The sequence below is a fragment of the Felis catus genome, chromosome D2 (assembly GCF_018350175.1).
Source record: "Felis catus isolate Fca126 chromosome D2, F.catus_Fca126_mat1.0, whole genome shotgun sequence".
NCBI lineage: Eukaryota > Metazoa > Chordata > Mammalia > Carnivora > Felidae > Felis > Felis catus.
The window spans coordinates 18172721-18194656 of NC_058378.1; the positions used below are offsets into that span (position 1 = coordinate 18172721).

Genomic DNA, 21936 nt, shown 5'->3' on the forward strand with positions numbered 1-21936 from the left:
GACTCGGGGTTGAGGAAGTATGGAACGCCGCCCGTCACTGTATCACTGTGTCAAGGGCACTCGGGGGAGATGTTTGAAATTGACCTTGCAAGCCAAAGGGCGAGTTTGAATTGGACTTCCACACTCTGGTGATTGGACAAGGGCTCTCACAGGGAGAATGTTCGAGAATAGGGCGTAGGAGCCACCTCCCTCCAAATTATGCGTGACAAGTTGCAAAGTTTGCGATAGGATTTAAGAGGACAGGGCCTTAAAAACCCCAATCTCAAAGGTTGGGAGGCTTAAATCCATCATCAAGGGAACCAGCAAGGAGGATATTTGATGGGGAAAAAGAGAAAATTGGTAGGGTTGATTTTTAAGTATGCTAAAACTTACTGTTTGTGTTTCCTTCAGTTACAGTTTCCGTTTCTAAAGTACTTGGTTATAAATCACAAAGTCCCCGTTCTGAGACACCCTTAAAAAGCCCAGGTTGTATGCCTTTGGCATGGCCTGGCCCCTCCCGCAGCGCCTCTGGAAGCTTCCCAGGGTGGATGGCATGGGCACCTGTGAGCCAGGCCCGCCCTGGAGCAGACAGAGCCCCACGGGTGAGCTCCCAGCCTGGGTGCCACAGGCAGGAGACGCCAGGAGGCAGGGAGGCGGCGTGGAGAGTGGCAGCTGGGTGGCCACAGGAAATCTTTTTATTAGTTCACATCTTAGAGTATTTGTTTTTGTGTTTGTTTATTTAGAAGAGAAGGAGGACTCAAGCGGGGAAGGGGCAGAGGGGTAGAGAGAGAGAGAGAGACAGAGCGCAAGCAGGGGAGGGGCAGAGAGAGCGAGAGAGGGAGACACAGAATCCGAAACAGGCTCCAGGCTCTGAGCGGTCAGCACAGAGCCCGATGCGGGGCTCGAACTTGTGAACCACAAGATCATGACCGGAGCCGAAGTCGGATGCTCAACCGACTGGGCCACCCAGGCACCCCCTCCGCTCCCTGTTTTATGTCAGGATAGCCAGGCAGGGTGGGGAGACGCACATTTATCCGACGGGGGGGTTATCGTCTCTGTTCTCCGCAGGAGTGATCATCAAGAGGAAGACTGGGGAGATCCCCTGCCCCTTGGCCGTGGAGGCGTTCGCTGCTCACCTTAGCTACATCTGCAAATACGACGACAAGTACAGCAAGTAAGTGGAGGCAGCCGCGGGGCTCACTGGCACGGCATGGAGATTGGTGGGTGGTCAGCAGTGCCCCGGTGTCCGAGTGGACAGATGTAGCCCCTGTGAGACAAAATCCTGAGCCCCGTCCTGGTCTTCCAGGCTCACCCGCACAGCCCCCTCACTTCTGGGCACCCTGCCTCCTTCCCTGTCACCCTTGCCCCTGGGAGCCCTTCCCTCTGCTCACCCGGGGCTTGCCATCTCTCAGCACTCAGCGCAGAGCCTGCTCCCTCTGTCCCCTGTCCAGACCGCTCTCCTCCCCCACCCCGGCACCCACGGACCACGCAGCATCAGCCCCCGGTGTCCACACGCTGGGCCCCGTGTTCTCCAGCCCAGGTTACTGAGCTGTTTCACCTCTGGGCACCTGCTCCGGGGGTGGCCTCGTCTGAAGCACACACGTAGCATAGACGGGATGCATCACCCACGGCGCGGTGACAGGAGCTCGGGAGTGATGGCTGGTGAACCTGAGCGGGACTCTGAAATTGGTAGGGTTGAGCCTCCCAGCCTAGAATGAGGCTGGAGGAACCCCCAAAAGGCAGGTGGGCACTTACTCCGCCCACTTGGAGGGTAACGTGCTGGGCTTCTCCGTGGCAGAGAAAACGGAGGACCCGGTTCCCCCTGGAAAACTCAGCCCAGGTTCGAAAGGCAGCCCCACGCCACCGGGAGTCATTGAACAAATGTTTACCGCGTGCTCTGCTCAGCACCTGCTGAGTCCGTGAGGTTATTACAGAGAAATCTGCATTTGCATCGCAGACGCGTTGGGTCCGCTCTGCGCCGGCCGTGGCGGGGATGCTGACCCTCAGGCACGTCTCGTGGGGCAGGGGGGGGCAGAGACAAACGTGCAGATGGGAGGACACGGCGCGGGCCTGAGTCGTAAGCCGGCTCTTGGCCCTGGAGGGACACCATCCTCCGTCTCGGGGCAGAGGCCTCCCTGACGTGACATCCATCCTGGATCCAAAGGGAAGGCGGGGGTGGCCAGGAGACGTGCCCTCGGGAGGAAGGGGACGCATCGCAGGGGCCTGCAGCTGAGGGTGTACTTGACCTTGGGGAACGGAAGCAGTTCAGGATGCGCGGGACGCGGCAGCCGAGAGGGTCCCTTAGCAAAGAGGGAAGCCCCCCAGGTCCTCTTCCCTTGGAGCTTCTGAGCCATCGGAGGCCGGGCTCCCGGGTTCGGCATCTCTTCTGGTGGCTTCCTCCCGCCGCACCTAATCCTCTGCTAGGAATCGTCTTCATCTTCTTTGTCTTAAGTGAAGCTGACTGTGACTAAGCTGCAGTGAGAACTGACCCCCCGGCCCGGTTCCTACCCCCGCGGCCCCCCTGCGGCGGCCCTGACCGTGATGGAGCCTTTTGGGGAACATCTCCCCGGACCCGGGCGCCCACGAACCATCCGGCTGAGCCTTTCTTACTCCTCCGCCCCTGCAGGTATTTCATTTCTCATAAACCAAACAAGACCTGGCAACAGGTGTTCTGGTTCGCCATCAGCATCGCGATCAATAACGCCTACATCCTGTACAAGATGTCAGACGCCTACCACGTGAAGAGGTACAGCCGGGCGCAGTTCGGCGAGAGCCTGGTGAGGGAGCTGCTGGGTCTGGAGGAAGCCTCCCCAGCCCACTGATGCCAGGCGGCCAGGCCTAAGTGAGGACCAGGTCCGGGAGGCCGGAGGAGGGAGGGAGCGGGCCATTCTGACCTGCCCAGCCAGAGCCCTGCGGGTGCCCCCCCCCACCCCCCTCCCCGGGGGTGGCCCCAGCCCGGAGGGGTGCCCATGGCTTCCACGGGGACCAGGGTGGGCCTGGTCAGAGGACGGCTGCCCGTCCCGGTTCCCATTCGAAGAAGAGCATGTCCTCCCTCCAGAAGCGGCCACCCACCCGGTGCCGGGGCGGGCGCCGCACCCAGACTCCACGTGCCGGCGGGCGCGCTGTCCGTGGCATTGGCCCAGCAGGGCACTGCCTCCTCGTGACACCCGTGGAGCTCAGCTCGGTACAGGGGCCCTGGGAAGGCTGTTGCCGCCGGAGGCGCCAGGGATGGGATGAGCCGTAGCACGTCCTGCTAGAAATGCCTGCTCTGTAAAGACGTAAAGACGTTTGTGACGCGGTTCAGTTTCCTGCCGTGTCTGACGGCGACCAAGGCAAGCAGAGGTGGGGCTGTGCACCGCTAAGGCCGTGCCGGTGTGGGCAGGAGACCCGAGCGTCGCCCCGCACCTGCCTCACGCAGGCGGCTTGGAACGGGCCTCCTGGAACAAGGAACGCAAACTGGGTGCCATTGACACGTAGGGATGAAATGGGGCAGCGATTGCCCGTTCTGAGTCAAGGATGAGGCGTTCCTAACTCATTTCATATCCCTGGCTGGTGGACGGGGGAGTGAGGGAAAATGCCAACGGAATCGCAGCGACGTGTGATGCTGTTTTTTATTTTTCAATATACCTTCAGGTTATTTTCTTACCGTTGCTTAAGATCTTCTGTAAAAGGAAAATGTCCCCCTTCTTTTCCGCCCCCTCCCTTCGCCCCAGCCGTGGCTGTTTGCGTGGTCACAGTTTGGTATTCTGGGCCCCGTGACCGTGCCAGGACCGGAAAGGGCAGCTTGCTCCCAGAACGGACGTGCTTCCACTCCATCAAGGAGCACGGGGGGCCCTGTGGGCCTTAAGTGTTGCCATAGACCTGATCATCGGCAGAATTACTTGTTTGGGAAAACACGAGGCATTGCTGCAACGCACGCCAACACGTCTGGGGGTGACACTGGCCAATTCTCACGCCCCGCGTGTGGTCACCTGGCTGGGTGTGCCCTCTGACCCCATTGCCCCAGAACCCCGCGGCTGGCACGGGCAAACCCGGGAAGGTGACCGGGTGACCAGCTTTGTTGGGGGTGATCTCCCCGTAGGACCGCGAGAAGTACATGCCAAGGCCGCTGGCATCTGGGGCTCCTGTGCCCAGGTCCGCGTGTCTCCAGGGGAGACCTGGGCCAGGGTGATCCCCTGGTCTGACCGTCCCCCGCAGACAAGAAACGAGCGATTCCTGGAGTTACACGATCCCCCTCCAGCCTGGTTTACATAGCCCCCTCATTTTTTTTTTTTTTTTTTTTTTTTTTTTTTTTACCAAATGCAAAATCTATTCTACTCAGGCTTTGGGACGTTTTTCCTTGTTCACACTCAGTTAATTAAACGTGTTGCTGGCCGCATGCTCCTGAACTCCACGCCATTCCTGCAGCCTGCGTTCGTGATGATCCCCCTCGCCCTGTGGTTTGAATTCGACGCCACGGATTGTAGGCCAAATTTTAAATTGTGTTTCCAAACACCTTCGCCGTGTCCTTTAATTGGATTGAAAGCACTTTTACCACATGGAGAAATATATTTTTAATTTGTGATGCTTTTCTACAAGGTCCACTATTTCTGAGTTTAATGTGTTTCCAACACTTAGGGAGACTCTAATGAAAGCTGATGAAGTTTCTTTTCTGTCCAAATAAGTAAAAGAAAAAATAAAAGTCTATTTAGATGCTGATCCTTTGCGAATATGCGAGTTTGTTTAAATGGTCAGGGACAAGGAGCGCCTGGCTGGCTTCGTGGGTAGAGCACGCGGCTCTTGATCGTGGGGTCGTGAGTTTGAGCCCCACGCTGGGTGTCGCGTATGCTTACTAAAAAAAAGAAAAGATCAGGGACAAAACCACGGGCTACTCTTTTAAGACTTCTTGGTGTGTGAGCTAGTGTGCATGATCTTAAACTGTTTTTAGTATCCTACGCCCCTGAGCAGTTTAAAAAAGAAATTCAGTTAAGTCTTGACTTAGAGAAACAGATATTGATACCCTGGTCCTGTGAGTCAAGCTGTATCTTGGGTGCCTGTGCCATTGACGAAAACTCCCACCTGCCTTCCAGATGGGGGATGCCTCCTCCCTTCTCCCGGTTTCTGGGGTCGTCCGCATTGACCCAGAGAGACGCTCTTGCGACAGACCGGTGGGTGGCTTTGCGTTACCGAGTAACTAGAGGGGACTTAACACCAGTTTAGCGCTCTCCTTTTTAAACGGTAACCACCTGTTTTCAGATACGTGCTTGAAGCAGACGGCAGTTCCGCCGGGGGTCTCTTGGAGCCCCTGCAACGCTGGGACGAGTTTCTGTTCTTCCGGAAGGAGGACAGAGGGACCTAGAGTACTGATTAGGAAAGCCTGTAGGACCTCGTCCTGCAGATGTGAGTCTGAGCACCTTGGAGAATTGCTCCAGTTCAAATCCACCTGGCTCCAGTATTTCCAAGGGTTGGAGAGACTGGTTGCCCCTGGATTGGCTCAGTTAGTAGCTGGCCACTGCTGGGGTCTGGGGAGGGCCCAATAAGTGCTTCTCACCACGGCGGGGGGGGGGGGGCGGCCAGCAGGTGGCATCCCGAGGCCAGCCACCGCTGTGGGATGTCTTTGCTACAGAGTCTGAAAAAGAAAATCAGAACAAGGAGCATCCCGACCCTCACGGAGAGTAAAACAACAAATACCTGGAAGCTTCTCCAGAGCAAAGCTCTGTTAGGCCAAATGCACTGAGCTTCATGTGGTTTGGGCCGCAGTCCCAGGGCTGCGGCTGTAGTTAGAATCGGGTAAGGTAATCCTTCAGGGAACTGAACGTGGGTGAGTTTCTGTATTTCTCAAGTTTGAACAAGGTCTGACTGTAGTCAATGGAACATTATAATACTAAGGTCGTATTTCAAAACTCAAGTGGGTTATTGGGATGGCTCAGTCGGTTAAGCATCCGACTCCTGGTTTTGCCTCGGGTCGTGATCTCACGGTTCTTGGGTTCAAGCCCCATGTCGGGCTCCACGCTGACAGCACATAGCCTGTTTGGGATTTTCGCTTTCTCTCTCTCTCTCTCTCTCCTTCTGGCCCGCCCCCACTTAGTCTCTGTTGGTCTCTCAAAATAAATTAAAAAAAAAACAACCTCAAATGAGTTACATAGGAAAACTTTGCTGTCTGGATCATTCTGGACAAGGACATTCAGTTTACTGACTCCATTAGACAAGGCCCGGCCACCAGAATCGAATAAACTCTACAGCTGTGCCAGAGAAGTTCACAGTCGCCAGGAGCCTGGAAGGCCCTGGCTCATCGTGTGTGGCCGTGCACCGCCATTGTCCTGGGTTCTGGGTTCCTCAGGGAACCCAGCCTCAGCACCAGGCAGTGAGGGAGGCAGGCAGACCCACCCATGCCCCCTCTGAAATGTGGGGCACTTGACCCCGGCAGGCACCAGATGCACCTGGCTTGGCAGATTCTAGAAAAGACAGAATCGCATCCTCCGAAGAGGCTGAAGCCAGACCATATCTGACCAAAAATTGCCTATTTGCCACGCAGCCAATTATGCGTAAGCTTCTCTGGAAAACACTGGCCCTGAGAGCCAATTCGACCTCAGTGTTTCTGGAACGTGCTGCACCACACGTGAGCAACTAGTCAAAAGGGGTCCTACAAGAAGTCCTAGCCAAGCGAAAAGAAAGTTTCTCATCTCCTAAGTACCAATCTGCAGCTACAAAATTTTTATTCCTTCCATTTCCCCTGTGGCTTATACTTGGTTCTAATTTTCTCCAAGGAAATAGGGTACTGACCTCTTTCTCCAACCTGACAGCTGGTGTGAGGGTTTGCTTGCCCCCAGTTAACTTCTAATGTCCCACACTCCTCCACTAGGAAGGAGCCACAACTTTAGCAAAAGCAGCGCTAGAAAAAAACATTCACTGGGAAGATGAGATTTTAGCTACTTTAATTAGCTTTTTCACTAGCCCTGGCCGTTTTTTTAAAAATGCGTCTATTCCTCAAAAAATTAAAAATAATACTACCAGGTGTGCCTGGCTGGTTCAATCAGTAGAGCATGTGACTCTTGATCTCAGGGTCATGAGTTCAAGCCCCGCCTTGGGCTTAGAGATTAGTTAAGAAAAAAAAAAAAAAAAAGAATTACCAGATGATCTAGCAATCCTTTTTTTAATTTAATTCTTTTTTAATGTTTATTTTTGAAAGAGAGAGAGAGAGATACAGAGTGTGAGTGGGGGAGGGGCAGAGAGAGAGAGGGAGACAAAGAATCCGAAGCAGGCTCCAGGCTCTGAGCTATCAGCACAGAGCCCGATGTGGGGCTTGAACTCCCAAACCGCGAGATCACGACCCGAGTCGAAGTTGGACGCTTAACCGACTGAGCCACCCAGGCGCCCCTGGCAATTCTACTTCCGGGTGTTTATCCAAAGAAAATGAAAACGCTAATTTGAAAAGGTATGTGCAGCCTCATGTTCATTGCAGCATTATTTATGATAGCCAAGACGTAGAAGCAACCTAAGTGTCCATCAGTGAATGAATGGATAAAGATGTGGTGTGTATGTGTGTGTGTGTGTGTGTATACATATGTATGTGTGTGTATATATACATATATATGTGTGTGTATATATATACGTATATATACACATATATATACATACATATATACATGTATACTTATAAATAATATTTCATTGCACATACATATATATTCACATATACATATATACGTATATGCAATGGAATATTACATTATTTAACGTTTAAGAAGAATGAAACCCTTCCATTTGTGACAACATGGATGGACCTCGAGGAAATTAATGCTAAGTGAACTGAGTCAGAGAAAAACAGATATTGTACGATCTCTCCTACATGTGGAATCCAGAAAAAAATATATATACAGCATATAGAAAACTAAGTTCGTAGAGAACAGATTGGTAGTTGCCAGAGGTAGGGGAAGGGGGTTGGGAGAAATGAGTTGAACTGCTTGTTTTTTTTTAGTTAAATTGATACAAAAAAAAAAAAAAGGCATCTAGTTTCATACTTGAGAGCTGCCTCCCCGCGATAGAATATAGAAGGAGTGAACAAAAGAAGGAAGAAGGAGATGTGGTTTCTATTATTTCAATAGACTAGAAAGAACAGAACAGTTGTATTCATTTTTTAGGTATAAATTTAAGATCTGGAGTGGTGGGATTGTGGGATTTTTTTTTTTATTATTAGTGAGGCATTTTGGAGTCATTAATGCCATACATAGTCTATTGTGGCTTTTTAAAGTGTGTCCCCTCATCAATGCTTATCAGTGCTTATCAATAGAAGTACAGTGTCCAAAGTGGGACAAATGCTGTTTTAGTTCCTGTCCCCGTCAAGCCGTGAGTCTAGTCCTGCCCACCATCCTACAAGAAGAGACTTTGACCAGTGAGGGGGTCCCAGAGGCTAGGACAGTGGGTCCACATAGAAACCAAATGGTAAGAGGGGCGGTTGGGAAAACAGGGCGATTAGCTTGGTTGGTGAAGCACTGACTCAGGAGGGAATGTGACATTTGTCTCTGGACTGCCTAGTCCCCTTCTCCATGTGGTGCACGTCACCAGGCTTCCGCTCAGTGGGGAAAGCGATTTCCAATGCGTAGAGCTGCCCAACATTGGGACAGGACACCCCAGAAAGCAGGGAACGCTCTGTCAGTTCCCGGATGTCTCCAGCCAGGGGCAGCTCGCAACACAGGAAGGTCCCGGAGGGCATCCTGTGGGCAGGAGGTGGCCTTAACTCCGGGCTGTGGGCTGGAGTGGGACACCCCTGCTGGCAGCTGTCATCTTAACTGAGGAGGAGCGGAAAATAGCCATGAATCGAAGCCCTGACTCCTGGGCTCCTGGGGAGAGGTGATTTGGGATGAAGAAGGAACAAAATTACAAAGACGACTGCCTGTCTCCAGAGGATGCCGGCAGCCAGCTCCCAGCCGCTCACCTTCTTCCTCTTCCTCAGATGGGGGTCCCCACTGACCCCAAGTTCAAGGGCACCAGCCATCAGCAACAGGGAAACCCCTGCCAAAGAATCTGGGAAGATTGCCATTTTATTTGAAAATGCCTTTGCACCATTCCATTATTTTGCTTTTCCTTACAGTTTTCAGTTAAGAATCTTTAGGAGGGGGGCGCCTGGGTGGCTCCGTCAGCTAAGCAGCAGACTTCGGCTCAGGTCATAATCTCGCTGTCTGTGGGTTCGAGCCCCGTGCCCTGCTCTTTTGCTAACAGCTCAGAGCCCAGAGCCTGCTTCGGATTCTGGGTCTCCCTCTCTCTCTGCCCCTCCCCCACTCATGCTCCGTCTCTCAAATAATAAACATTAAAGTTTTAAAAAAGGAATCTTTAGGAGGAAATTTGTAATCTCGTGAACGGCACATATGTAGCCCTCAGGGGACGTCACACAACTACGTCCCCATCCCTTTTGTGAAGATAAAGCCTACCCTTTTGTCAAGACTTTGATTTCACACTAAGACATGCTTGCAATACATTTTTACAAATTTTGTATGCCATGAGCTAATTTCTGAGTTCTAAAATGTGAAGTATGGCATATACATACATACATACATGTGCATATATATATATATACAGTGTAATTCAGACTTCTCATGTGATTTTTCTTCAGTTTGTCTACAGTCAGCAACTTTGAAATACAATCAAATATATTGCATTTGCGGGGCGCCTGGGTGGCTCAGTGGGTGGAGCGTCCGACTTGCGCTCAGGTCCGTAAGTTCGAGCCCCACGTCAGGCTCTGTGCTGACAGCTCGGAGCCTGGAGCCTGCTTCGGATTCTGCGCCTCCCTCTCTCTCCGCCCCTCCCCTGCTCATGCTCTGTCTCTGTCTCGAAAATAAATAAAAACATTCAAAAAAGTTTTTTAAAAATACATTGCATTTGCTTCTCTCTGGTGGTTTCTTCTGGGGGAGGGAGGGTATGATGAAGGAAATTCGTGAAAAGCATCATGGGATCTGTTGCCAGACTGAGTAATAGAAGAGGTTGGGCAAAGCCTGGCGAGCCCACCCTAGGGACGCTTCCAAAGGAAAAGAGTGTTGGCAGATAAGGGGGCCCCGGGAGCCTCAGGCATGTCTGGACACCTGAGCCTTCTCAACTCTGCTGCTAATCCTGGGGAAAGTCAGAGGGGTTCCCGTGGGGGCCTCCTCAGTCTCCCCCTCCCATTGTTCATGTTGGGGGGTGGGGGGCAAGTGGGAACAAAGGGTCTCTACCCATCAGAGGCCGGATTGTGCGGCCTGCCACTTGTCAGCTGCTGCCATCACCACAGCCTGTCATTCTCCTCCTCCTTTCCAGAAGGTTCTAGAATTGGACACATGAAACGGGGGTGAAGTTTCTCAGAAGTTAGGTCCTTGTGAACGAGGGAAAATGGGAGGTGGTAGGCGTGGGGGCATCAACAAAACACAGGGGCCGTGACTTTGGCTTTGGTGGCGATATCCTACAAGGCCACAAGATGGGGCTCGTCGTGAACACAGAAAATATTTACGAGGGACGAAATGTCAGATCCCAGTTTCCAGTCTTCTTTTGACACTTCATCACAGAAGAATGGAAAGATTTGGAGAAGCGTGTGCTTGTCAACTTAAAATCCGAATGAAAACATCCTCACCGCACATACTTGGCAATGTCTTAATTTTTGAGAGAGAGGGAGAGAGAGAGAGCAGGAGCGGGAGAGGGGCAGAGAGAAGGGGGGACAGAGGATCTGAAGCAGGTTCGTGCCGACGGCAGAGAGCCCAGTGTGGGGCTCAAACTCAAACCTTGAGATCATGACCTGAGCCAAAGTCAGACACTTAACTGAGCCACCCAGGCGTCCTGCTCGCCAAACGTTTTTGTAAGTGATGAATTTGTCTTTATTTCATGATGTCTTGTTGACCCCTGATGTGATTATTTTCTAACCTCCACCGTCTTTGTATCCCTCCCTCCATTTTTCCTTTCTACATCTCTCTGCCTCTGACTCCTCCCTCTTCCCCTCTCCATTTTCTCCACCCTCTTCTACCCTCCCCTTCTCCCCTCTCCCTGCCCCTTCCTTCCCTCCTCCCTTTTCCTCACATAACTTTGGTGAGCCCTGAAGTTCCCTGATTGTCCTCTCTGAGCACAGGGGACATTGTGAGATATTCCTGCTCTATCTGGGTTCTTCCTTTCTGTTCTCTCGTATCCTGGTTTTCAAGTCTCACTGCCCCACAGGGACTCTTACCTCCTCTCAAGTAGGGGTGGGGGGCGTGACCCTCTGTACCAAAGACATGAGGGCAAGACACCCCAGAAAGAAGACATCCAACAAGGTGGGGCGCCTGGGTGGCTCAGTAGTTGAGCATCCGACTTCAGCTCCGGTCATGATCTCACGGCTCATGAGTTCGAGCCCTGTGTCGGGCTCTGTGCTGACCGCTCGGAGCCTGAAGCCTGCTTCAGATTCTGTGTCTCCCTCTCTCTCTTCCCCTCCCCCACTCACACTCTGTCTCTCTCAAGGATAAATAAACATTAAAAAAAAAAAGACTTCAACAAGGAGACAGAAGACCCTTTATAGCCGGGAATGGATGACAAAATTTATTTTACTGATACTAGGGTCCCAGCCTTCCCTGCCGTCTCTTGGGGCTCATGGGACTACTCAGAAAGGCTAACAGCTGCTTTCTGGTTTGAGAGAGAGGAAAGCTGAAGGAAAGTGGAATAAAAGCCATTCATTGAAGAAACTTTTATTGAACTCTTCTAATCTACTAGATACCGGGGACGAACAAGAACGCTCTCTTCCGTCATGGGTTGTCAAACAGTGGGAGACGCGCACACACACACACACACACACACACACACAAATACCTCATGACCAGAATAATAATAGCATGTTAAAAAAATAATCAAGGAATGGGGTACCTGGGTGGTTCCGTTGGTTAGGCATCTGATTCTTTTTTCTTTTTAAGTTTATTCATTTTGAGAGAGAGAGAGAGAGGGAGAGGGAGGGGCAGAGAGAGCGAGAGAATCCCAAGCAGGCTCCAAGCTGTCAGCACAGAGCCCAAGGCAGGGCTCAGACTCATGAAATGTGAGACCTTTGGCTCATGACCTGAGCCAAAGCCAGACACTTGACCGACTGAGCCACCCAGGCGCCCCAAGCATCTGACTCTTGATTTCACCTCAGGTCGTGATCTCATGGTTCGTGGGTTCGAGCTCCATATCGGGCTCCATGCTGATATAGTGCAGTGCCTGCTTAGAATTGTCTCTCTCCCTCCCTCTGCCCCTCCCCACCCTCAAACTATATTAGCACTTTTTTTTTTAAGAAACAATGACTATAGGGGCGCCTGGGTGGCGCAGTCGGTTAAGCGTCCGACTTCAGCCAGGTCATGATCTCGCGGTCCGTGAGTTCGAGCCCCACGTCGGGCTCTGGGCTGATGGCTCAGAGCCTGGAGCCTGTTTCCGATTCTGTGTCTCCCTCTCTCTCTGCCCCTCGCCTGTTCATGCTCTGTCTCTCTCTCTGTCCCAAAAATAAATAAACGTTGAAAAAAAATTAAAAAAAAAAAGAAACAATGACTATATTTTCTCACCCACAAATGGGGATACATTGGCTGAACTGTGTTCTGTCACTGGGGTAGCATATTTTTACAGGAACTGTTATAGGAGATCTATACGGGCCAGAGAGATGTCAGGTGTGAATATGACTTCACAAAACGAATCGTGCTTGTTTCATGGAGTAAAACTGGGTGACACTGGTTCATCTTGGGCCGAAGGCTCTGGGATTTGCCATGGGGAGAGTCTTGGACTAATAGGTACAAGCCCAACAACTGTGCCCCAGTTTAATCACCCTGACGCCACAGGGCAAGAGAACGTGAGATCCGTCCATGTTAAAACTTATGCTTAGAGAAGAAATATTCAATCTGGAGGGAGAAACCTGCTCCTGAAGGAGTCAAAGTCGATTGAACACGGACGCTCTGCACCAGGCACACCCTGATTAGGGGACAGTGGTCGACTCACCCTCCCTGTCCCCCTCCCCACCCTCTCCCCAGTCCCAGGAACTAGAAAAACATGGGGTAAGACTTGTCATCAGGGACTCCCTCACCCGGTTGCCCCCGCCCTTAGCCACCTGACCTTGGACACCTTGTGGTAGGACTTTTTAGTCACGTTCACCATCCAACAGGGGAAAAAGTCTTGAGACCATGAGCAATTAAACCCCCCAGTCGACACCCATGACCTGCATGTATATTCATGGAGATAACGGGATGGAATATTTAAAAATCCAGAAGGATTGTTGCCTACGATTGGAGTTCTGGAAGAATGAAATGGAGGCGGCTTTGATTTCAACAGTGTTAGAATGAGAAAAAGAGGAATATTTAACAACCTGGTCTGACCTTGATTCAATCACCTTCCAGACCCAATTTTTGGTCTGCCGCCCCTCCCCCGCCCCGCGCTCCCCCCACCGCCCTCCCGAAATTTGTCCTCCTTTGAGATGATGCCTTTCCCATATCTGTCCAGCAGAGGGCAGCAAAGTACACCTTATGAGCCTCAACGAAGGTGAACCGTACAGGGCCTTCCTTCAACAAGTATGTTCCGAGTTTGGGGTCCAAGGGTTATTCTAGGCACTGTGGATACACAGTAAATAGGACACACAAAGTCTCCACTGGTCCAGAGAAAGGAGGGAGACAATAGAGATGCCTGACAAATCTCTGCCCTCCTGGGGCTTATGTTCTAGCAGTTGGGAGAGGACGCAGGAGCCTTTTTAAAAGATGTCGGGTATGTGGAAGAAGAAGAAATAGGTTTTGCAGGATGCTGGGGTATGAGGCAGAGGGAGGGTCAGGTTAGGTTCAGAGGCTCAGATCAGAGAATGTTCCAAGGAGGTAGTCAGTCGAGCAGCATCAGGGACCCACTGCGGCTTATGTTCAGGCTTGCTGTGCTGGGATCATGTGGGGATGCCCGGCCCACCCCAGGCCAAGTGGGGGACCACTGGTCTAGAGCAAGCAGTGCCTGGGGCAGAGCAGGGCTGCAGGGCTGTGCAGGGCTGTCGTGGGGCGAGGAGGCGGCTATGGTTAGAGAGGCCCCAAGAGGCCCAGCGGGACAAAGAAGGTTGACTCCAGTGCTGCGGGGAAAACCAAGAACATGAGCACAGACAAGCAAGGAGCAGTGAGGGGGGAGGAGGGGGGGAGGGGGGGGGTTACCTGGCCTCAGGGGTAAGGACAGGAAGTGGTTACTAGACTAGGGGAGGGACGGGGAGGAGAGACGTGGAGGGAGAGGAAAGGGTGGGGTGGGAGCAGCCTAAAGCCCATCATGCAGTGGGGCCAGGGGAATAAGTAGCCCCACATCTTTCTTCCTGCCCCTCAGGTCCTGCCATGCCCCCCGGGGGGCCAAATCTGGGCAGAGGACTGAGAGGCTCCCCCAACCAGGGGGAGGGTGGGGAGCAGCTCCGCAGAGGGGTGTGCAGCCCCCGGGACCGCGCCGGGGGTGAGGGTGGGGGGAAGGTGGAAGCAAAGCAGGGCTGCAGTGTGTATGGAGCCCAGCTCTGGAGGGGCTGGGCTTCCAGGACCTCCCCGGAGTACTGCCCGTAGGAGGCGGAAGGGCCCTGGCTTCTGATGTGAAAATGGGACCCTATCTACTTCCGTTTGGGGGGGGCCGTCCCGAACAGCCAAGGGGAACGCAGAGTTGGTGGGTTGGACACGGGGCTCGGACGCGCCCGGAGGTTGCCAGAGGGCCGCACAGGGTTTGCGGCGGGTCCCCTGGAGTCCCTGCCGCTCGGCCACGCAGTACCTGCGCTTCACGGGAGAGGGCAGCCTGGAGCAGCAGGAAGGTCCTCCCGGGCCAGCCGTGCTCAGAGCCCAGGAGGCCCAGAGTCCAAGTGACCAGAAAGGCGGGGACGACCCTGGTGCAGCGGAGGTGTGCGGGACGGGGCGGTCTCCCTAGGCCCCACTCCTCCCCCCAGAGCAGGGAGCCAGGCAGACCCAAGGAATCCCTGCTGGTCCTGTTCCGCCAACATGGCCTTGCCCACTCCGTGGGGGTCCCAGATGTGTCACACGGTCAGCCTCTCCAGGGACAGGCTCTGCTCCTGTGGCTTCTGGGGTAAGAGCACCTGCCTGGCTTCCTTCCCAAGGACCCGGTGATGACACTGGGGATGTGAACATCCGGGCACTGCTGTCCTCATTACGAGCACCACGGGCTCAGCCCGCTGAGTGACAAACCCAGGGCACACGGGAAGTCAGCACTGTCCCAGGCCACCTGTTCTCTGACACCCAGTTCCTTGTACACAGGTGGGAGGTGGGTGCTGGTCCAAGGACAGTCCTGCAGCCCAGCCAGATGAGCCCTGCTTCTCACCTCACCAGGCCACCCGTGTCCGTGGGGGCTCCAGCTCTGTCTGGTGCACCTGTCCCCCCGCTGGCCAAGGAAAGCCTAGCAAATAAGACATTAAATCCCTAATAAACTTGCTATAATTGCATATGCAGATGGATGACGATAGATAGATGATCGATAGATAGAAAGCTGTTTTGGGGGGGCGCCTGGGGGGGGCTCAGTCGGTTAAGCGCCCAACTTCGGCTCCGGGCCTGATCTCGCGATTTGCGTGTTCGGCCCCGCGTCAGGCTCTGTGCTGACAGCTCAGAGCCTGGAGCCTGCTTCGGATTCTGTGTCTCCCTCTCTCTCTGCTCCTCCCCTGCTCATGATCTCTCAAAAATAAATAAATGTTAATAAATAAATAAATAAGCAAGCAAGCCAGCTGTCTTTTTGCGAACATAAACTGTGCCTGAAGCTGGCCTGGGCGTCCCATTCTGGATCTTTTCTATTTCTGAGATCTCATCCTTAGCTTTCCGGGATGTTGTGGATCCAAAGCAACCAGGGTCCAGGCGGGGAGGGCCACCTGCGCAGGGAAGGCCTCCGGCGTCCACATGATGCCCTCTACTCCTGCTGCCCGTTGGCGGTCTTGATGCCCTGGGGGATGCCCTGTGATGCCGCGTTGGCCGTAGGTGCCAGGAGGCCCAGCAGACCTCCCTGCCCCTACAAGGCAGGTGGCCTTGCAGAGAGCTCCCCCTATCTAGATCTGAGGAGGCGGGAGGGGCAAACAGCTCTAAGACCTCCCCCACCTCCTCCTCCCCCTCTCCCTACCCAGCACACCCCTCGAACCCTAAGAAGTCACCTGCTTCTGAAGTCTGCGTGTTTTAGCAGCCGCCCCTGTCTGTGGAGGGTGTTATCCCCGAGCTTTAGAAGAGGGGCTGCCTCCAGGTCAAAGCAAAACGTGTTCACAGAAGTGAGGATTCCAGCTATGCTGACCCGCAAAAAGTAGAGCCTCCAGGCTGTCTCCACGGCAGCTGCGCCATTTTGCATTCTCAAGGAAGGTGCACGGGGCTCCAGTGGAAGGTGCACGGGGCTCCAGTGGAAGGCGCACGGGGCTCCAATTTCTGCACGTGCCCCGCCTCCCTTGCTGTCTTCTTTCTTTGATAACAGCCATCCCAGCAGGTGTGAAAGGGCCTCCCATCGTGGTCTCAGGTCGCATTGCCCCGACGGTTAGTGATGCTGGCCTTTGTTTTTCGTACACCTGTTGGTTGCCTGTGCGTCTTCTTTGGAGACATTAAAAACAGAACGACCACAGGACCCAGCGATCGCTTCCGGGCATTTATTCAAAAGAACCGAATCCGGGCCTTCAAGGATTCGTGCTCACGTGTTCACGGCAGTGTTTTCCACAGCAGCCCAAGAGGTGGGGACAACCCAAATGTCCACCAACAGGCGAAGGAATAAAGCAAACGGGGAATACACACAAGACGGAAGACGATCCAACCTTTAAAATAAGAAAAGTCCGCAATACGTGACAACATGGATGAACCTCGAGGACATTATGCTGAGTGAAATAAGCCAGACGCAGAAAAGGCAAGTAATTCAGGACCCCGCTTCTAAAGGCATGCTTCGGAGATATGGAGGGGTCTCTTCCAGGACCACTGCAATCAAGCAAATGTCATAATTGAGTCAAATAAACGTTTTGGTGTCCCAGGGCATAGAAAAGTTATGTTTACACTTTACAGTATATTTATTACAGATTGTGGTCTATACTACAGATAGTATATACTATAGTATATACTATATATATATACTACATATATACTACAGATAGTATATACTATAGTATATACTATATATATATACTACATATATACTACAGATAGTATATACTACATATAATGTATAATATATACTATATATTATATATATAGTATATATATACTATACTATATATTATAGTATATAATATATACTACAGATAGTATATACTATACTACAGATACGTGGTCTAGACATAATAGGATTATGTCTAAAAAAACTGGGTGGCTCAGTCGGTTAAGTGGCCGGCTTTGCTTCAGATCATGATCTCACGGATTTGTGAGTTCAAGCCCCGCGTCGGGCTCTGTGCTGACAGCTCAGAGCCTGGAGCCTGGTTTGGATTCTGTGTCTCCCTCTCTCTCTCTCTCTGCCCCTCCTCACCACCACCCCCCCGTCCCATCTCCCTCTCCCCACTCCCCTCTCTCTCAAAAATACATAAACATTAAAAAAAAACGTACAGACCTTAATTTAAAAATACTTTATTGCTAAAAGGGCCATCATCATCCGAGCTTTCGGCGAGTCGTAATCTTTTTTGCGGGGGGAGGGTCCCGCCTCGATGTTGTTGGCTGCTGACTGATCAGGGTGGTGGCTGTTGAAGGCCGGGTGGCTGTGGCCATTTCTTAAGGCAACAATGAAGTTTGTCGCACCAATTGCCTCTTCTGTTCAAGGATGATTCCTCTGTGGCCCGCGATGCTGTTCGATGGGATTTTACCCCCAGTAGAACTTCTTGGAAAATCGGAGTGGATCCTCTCAAAACCTGCCACTGCCTTCTCAACTAAGCTTATGTGATATTCTAAATCCCTTGTTGTCATTTCAACAGACTTCACAGCATCTTCACCGGGAGTGGACTCCAGCTCCAGAAGCCACTTTGCTCGTCCCTAAGGAGCAACGCCTCATCCATTCAAGTCTGATCATGAGAGGCAGCCCTTCAGTCCCGTCTTCGGGCTCCGCTTCTGAGTCCGGCTCTCTTGCTGTTTCCACATCTGTAGTGACTTCCTCCGCGGAAGTCTTGAACCTTCAGCCCGAAAAAAAACAAACAAACCCCCAAAAACAACAACACCCAATATCTGCAAAGCGCAACAAGGCTAGATATCATGAAACGAGGCATGCCTGTAGAAGGTGCATACGGCGGTCACGTTCACAGAATCAGAGGGGGCTGGTGGTCGCCGGGGGCCGGGGGAGCGGAATGGGAAGTTACTAATCACTGAGCATAGTCTCAGTTACGCAGAATGAGCACGTGCTAGAGATATCCTGTATAACTTGGTGCCTAACGTACTGCATTGACCTTTAAAAACCGGTTCGGGGGGTAGATCTTTTGTTCTGTCCTTACCACAAATAAAATAAAATTGAAAAAAAAGAAAAAGAGTCATGAACCACGAGGGGTGTAGCCTGAGCGGCTGGAGGGGACCGTGGCCGGCAGCGAACGCCCCTTCCCGGCCATCAAGCCTGCGGGGGCCCGGCGCAGGCTGGCGGGAGAGATCCTCAAGCGTTTTGAGCGAAACAGATCCTGTCTCCATCGCCCTGAAATGGATCCAGGCTTCTGGGGACCTTCCCAGGGAACCCTACACTGACCTGGAGGGCCGTCCGTTCCGTGGCGACCTGGCGGCCCGCGTGTCATCGGGGCCTGGGGTTGTCGTGGTCTGGGAGCGGCTGGATGCGGTGAAGCCCGAGTGACGCTTGGGGAGACCATCCCTGCGGACTCCAAGCCTGGGGCCGTCCGTGGGGCCTTTTGCATCCAAGGTGGCAGAAGCATCATCCACGGTGGCAATTCCGTGGAGAGTGCGGAGAAGGAGACCGGCTTGTGGTTTCAGGCTGAGAAGCTGGGGGAGGAGGAGAGCCAGATCTCCGAGTGAACTAGATCTCCGAGGGGCAAGAGGGCAGACCCCAATGCTTCGCCCACTCTGGTCCCTCTTCCTGGCATGGGCAGGGGCCAGGCTGTAGCAATCCATTCATTTTTGAGAACTGCCTTAAATTTTTTTGTTTTGTTTTGTTTTTTTAACATTTAGTGTTGAGAGACAGAGACAGACAGAGCATGAGCAGGGGAGGGGCAGAGAGAGAGAGAGAGAGAGGGAGACACAGAATCTGAAGCAGGCTCCAGGCTCTGAGCTGTCAGTGCAGAGCCCGACGCGGGGCTCGAACCCACAAACCGTGAGAGCATGACCTGAGCCAAAGTCGGACGTTTAAACGACTGAGCCACCCGGGGGGGCCCCAAACTATTTTTAATTCGTTGACGAACCTGGTCCACGTTAATCTTGCCAAGGACTGGCGGCAGAGACGGAGGGACCCCTCGGGGTCTCTCTCCCTGATCTGATGATTGGCACCGAGTGCGTCGGAGTATCCTTTCTCTGCTCCTGCTGGCAGGGACCCCGGGGGTGGGGGCTGCCGGCCCCATGTGATCTGGAAGCCTCGGCAAGTCCTCCCTTCCCACATCACTCACACCTCAGAAAATGCCTGCTTTGGTCTTCTGAGCACCTCCGATGTAAGATACAAAGCCCCCACCACTCTGAGGGTGATAGCTAAACCGTCTTCCGTTAATGGTTTAATGTGAATTAGTTAATTGCTATCATTCATTTTAATTCCTCTCAGCCGGTCTTTCCAGAAGAATCTTCCATAAATCAAGGAGGCGGGTTTTACCTATTGCCCGGATGCCAGCTTGCAAAGACCGGTGAGACCCAGGTCCCGGCCTCCCCAGCAGTCAGGAGGAGGGGGGGTGGAGACACAGTGAACCACCGCAGACCCAGGGGACAGTTCCGCGCAAAGCACTGTGGAAACCTGAAAGAACATTCCAGAGAGCTGGAGCAGTTGAAAGCTAGGACTTCGGGGAAGCTGAGCAGAGCCCTGAAAATAGAGCACATTCCAGGGACGGGCCCAGCAATGAATGGGCCGGAAGTGGTTGGGAAAGGGTCCAGGAGGTTGATTGAGACCTGGTGATGACAAGTCAGGGCAGGAACACCTTTTCCTTTGTTTTGTTTTGTTTGTTTTGCTACAACAGGCGTAGAGGCTCCAACTGTAAAGAAATCATTGCTCTGCGAACGTATATGCGGTTTTTCTTTTTCTGGGAGGAAGGTCCACAGAATTCCTCAGATTTATAAAGCATATATAGAGGCGCCTGGGTGGCTCAGTCCGTTGAGCGTCCGACTTCAGCTCAGGTCGTGATCTCACGGTTTGTGGGTTTGAGCCCCGCGTCGGGCTCCGTGCTGACCGCTGTTTCAGGTTCTGTGCCTCCCTCTCTCTCTCTGCTCCCCCCCCTCACTCGCACTCTTTCTCTCTCTCTCAAAAATAAACAAACATTAAAAAAAATTATAAAGCATATATAGTCTGAATAGTTGGGCCCCCTGCCTTCCTCAATGGCAAGACTTGGAGAGCTTTTTTAATTTTATTTCTTTTTAGGGAGAGAGAGAGAGAGTGAGCTGGGGTGGGGGCAAAGAGAGAGGGAGACACAGAATCGGAAGCGGGCTCCAGGCTCCGAGCTGTCAGCATAGAGCCCGACGCGGGGCTCGAACTCATGAACTGGGGGATCACGACCTGAGCTGAAGTCGGAGGCTCAACCGACTGAGCCACCCAGGTGCCCCAAGACTTTGAGAGCTTTTTTTTTTGTTTTTTTTTTGTTTTTTTTTTTTGTTTTTGTTTTTTTTTTTAAAGATGACCAGATTTCTGTACGATCCTTCACCATCTTCTTTTTTTCAACGTTTTTATTTATTTTTGGGACAGAGACAGAGCATGAACGGGGGAGGGGCAGAGAGAGAGGGAGACACAGAATCGGAAACAGGCTCCAGGCTCCGAGCCATCAGCCCAGAGCCTGACACGGGGCTCGAACTCACAGACCGCGAGATCGCGAGATCGTGACCTGGCTGAAGTCGGACGCTTAACCGACTGCGCCACCCAGGCGCCCCGAGAGCTTTTAAGCTGGGTGTCTCTCCACGGGAACACAGCTGTGCTTCGGCCCTTCCTCCTTCGGCCACGGGACCACTGGGCACCTACTTTCTCCACTTGAGAGGAGCCAACATTGAAATGGATTTTTTATAAAGTTGCTGCCAGCGTCTTCCTAAAGGGAAACATTCAGCAGAGCGCCTGGCTGGTTCGGTCACTACAGCATGCGACTCTTGATCTCAGGGTTGTGGGTTCAAGCCCCACATTAGGGGTAGAGCTTACTTTAAAAAAAAAAAAGAGAGAGAGAGAGAGAAACATTCATTCTTCATGTAGTTCCTTACGCCTCTTCGATAGACTTGACACTGTTCTGGGCATCGGATGTCCCTGTTCTGAAGGATCTCATGTGCCAGGGGAGAGACATACAGTGGACATCACACGGAAACAAGAACATTTCAGAAAATGTCATGGAAATAGGAGAGGAGGGGCAGGGGCATGAGAGCCATCACAAGAGGCATCTCTGAGGAGGGGACATTTGAAGCTTTTCTGCCAGTGAGGAGGAGGCGGGTCCTTCAGATTGGGGGGCAGAACATTCTAAGCAGCGGAAATGACCAGAGCAGTGGAAGTCAACTTTGTAGCTAAAACGGGCAAAAAAAAAAAAAAAAAAAAAAAAAAAAAAAGACGGGGCTGGAGGGGCCAGAGTGACTGGGGGGAGCTGGCAAGTGGCAGGGCTGAAGGCAGGGGGCACAGGGACAAAGCCCGGACTGAGCGGGCCCCAGGCGGGAGGGACTAACACTAACAGTATTTCGAAGCCTTTGCAGTGTTTTCGTTTTGTTTTTTAAAATGTGAAAGCTGGGGCGCCTCGGCGGTTCAGTCGGTTGAGCGTCTGACTCTTGATTTTGGCTCAGGTCATGATCCCAGAGTCGTAGGATCGAGCCCGGCATCAGCGAGGAGCCCGCTTAAGATTCTCTTTCTCTCCCTCTGCCCCTCTCCCCCGGCTCATCCTCTCATCTCTCTAAGAAAAACAATACTAAAAAAAATACAATGTGGAAGTAACCTCATCTGAGGTCTTTT

The 21936-nt window shown here is 52.5% G+C and overlaps 1 protein-coding gene and 1 pseudogene across 7 annotated transcripts in view; both read left to right on the forward strand.

The window, feature by feature from the left end:
- Positions 1-18040, forward strand: part of PGBD5 (piggyBac transposable element derived 5) — a 119390-nt gene extending 101350 nt beyond the window's left edge. For 3 of the 7 annotated variants that reach the window (XM_045039954.1, XM_023240431.2, XM_045039958.1), the window contains 3 exons: positions 1048-1153; positions 2606-2725; positions 3038-4677. In XM_045039954.1, the coding sequence (XP_044895889.1) occupies positions 1048-1153; positions 2606-2725; positions 3038-3143 (332 nt within the window). In that variant the 3' untranslated portion in view covers positions 3144-4677. Of the gene's footprint in view, positions 1-1047; positions 1154-2605; positions 4678-17815 lie in introns of those variants that run through there. The other 4 variants (XM_045039956.1, XM_019814059.3, XM_045039955.1 and 1 more) reach the window with 3 other exon arrangements.
- A 61-nt stretch (positions 18041-18101) lies between these two features.
- On the forward strand, positions 18102-18848 carry LOC101094452 (annotated as a pseudogene).
- Positions 18849-21936: the final 3088 nt, after the last annotated feature.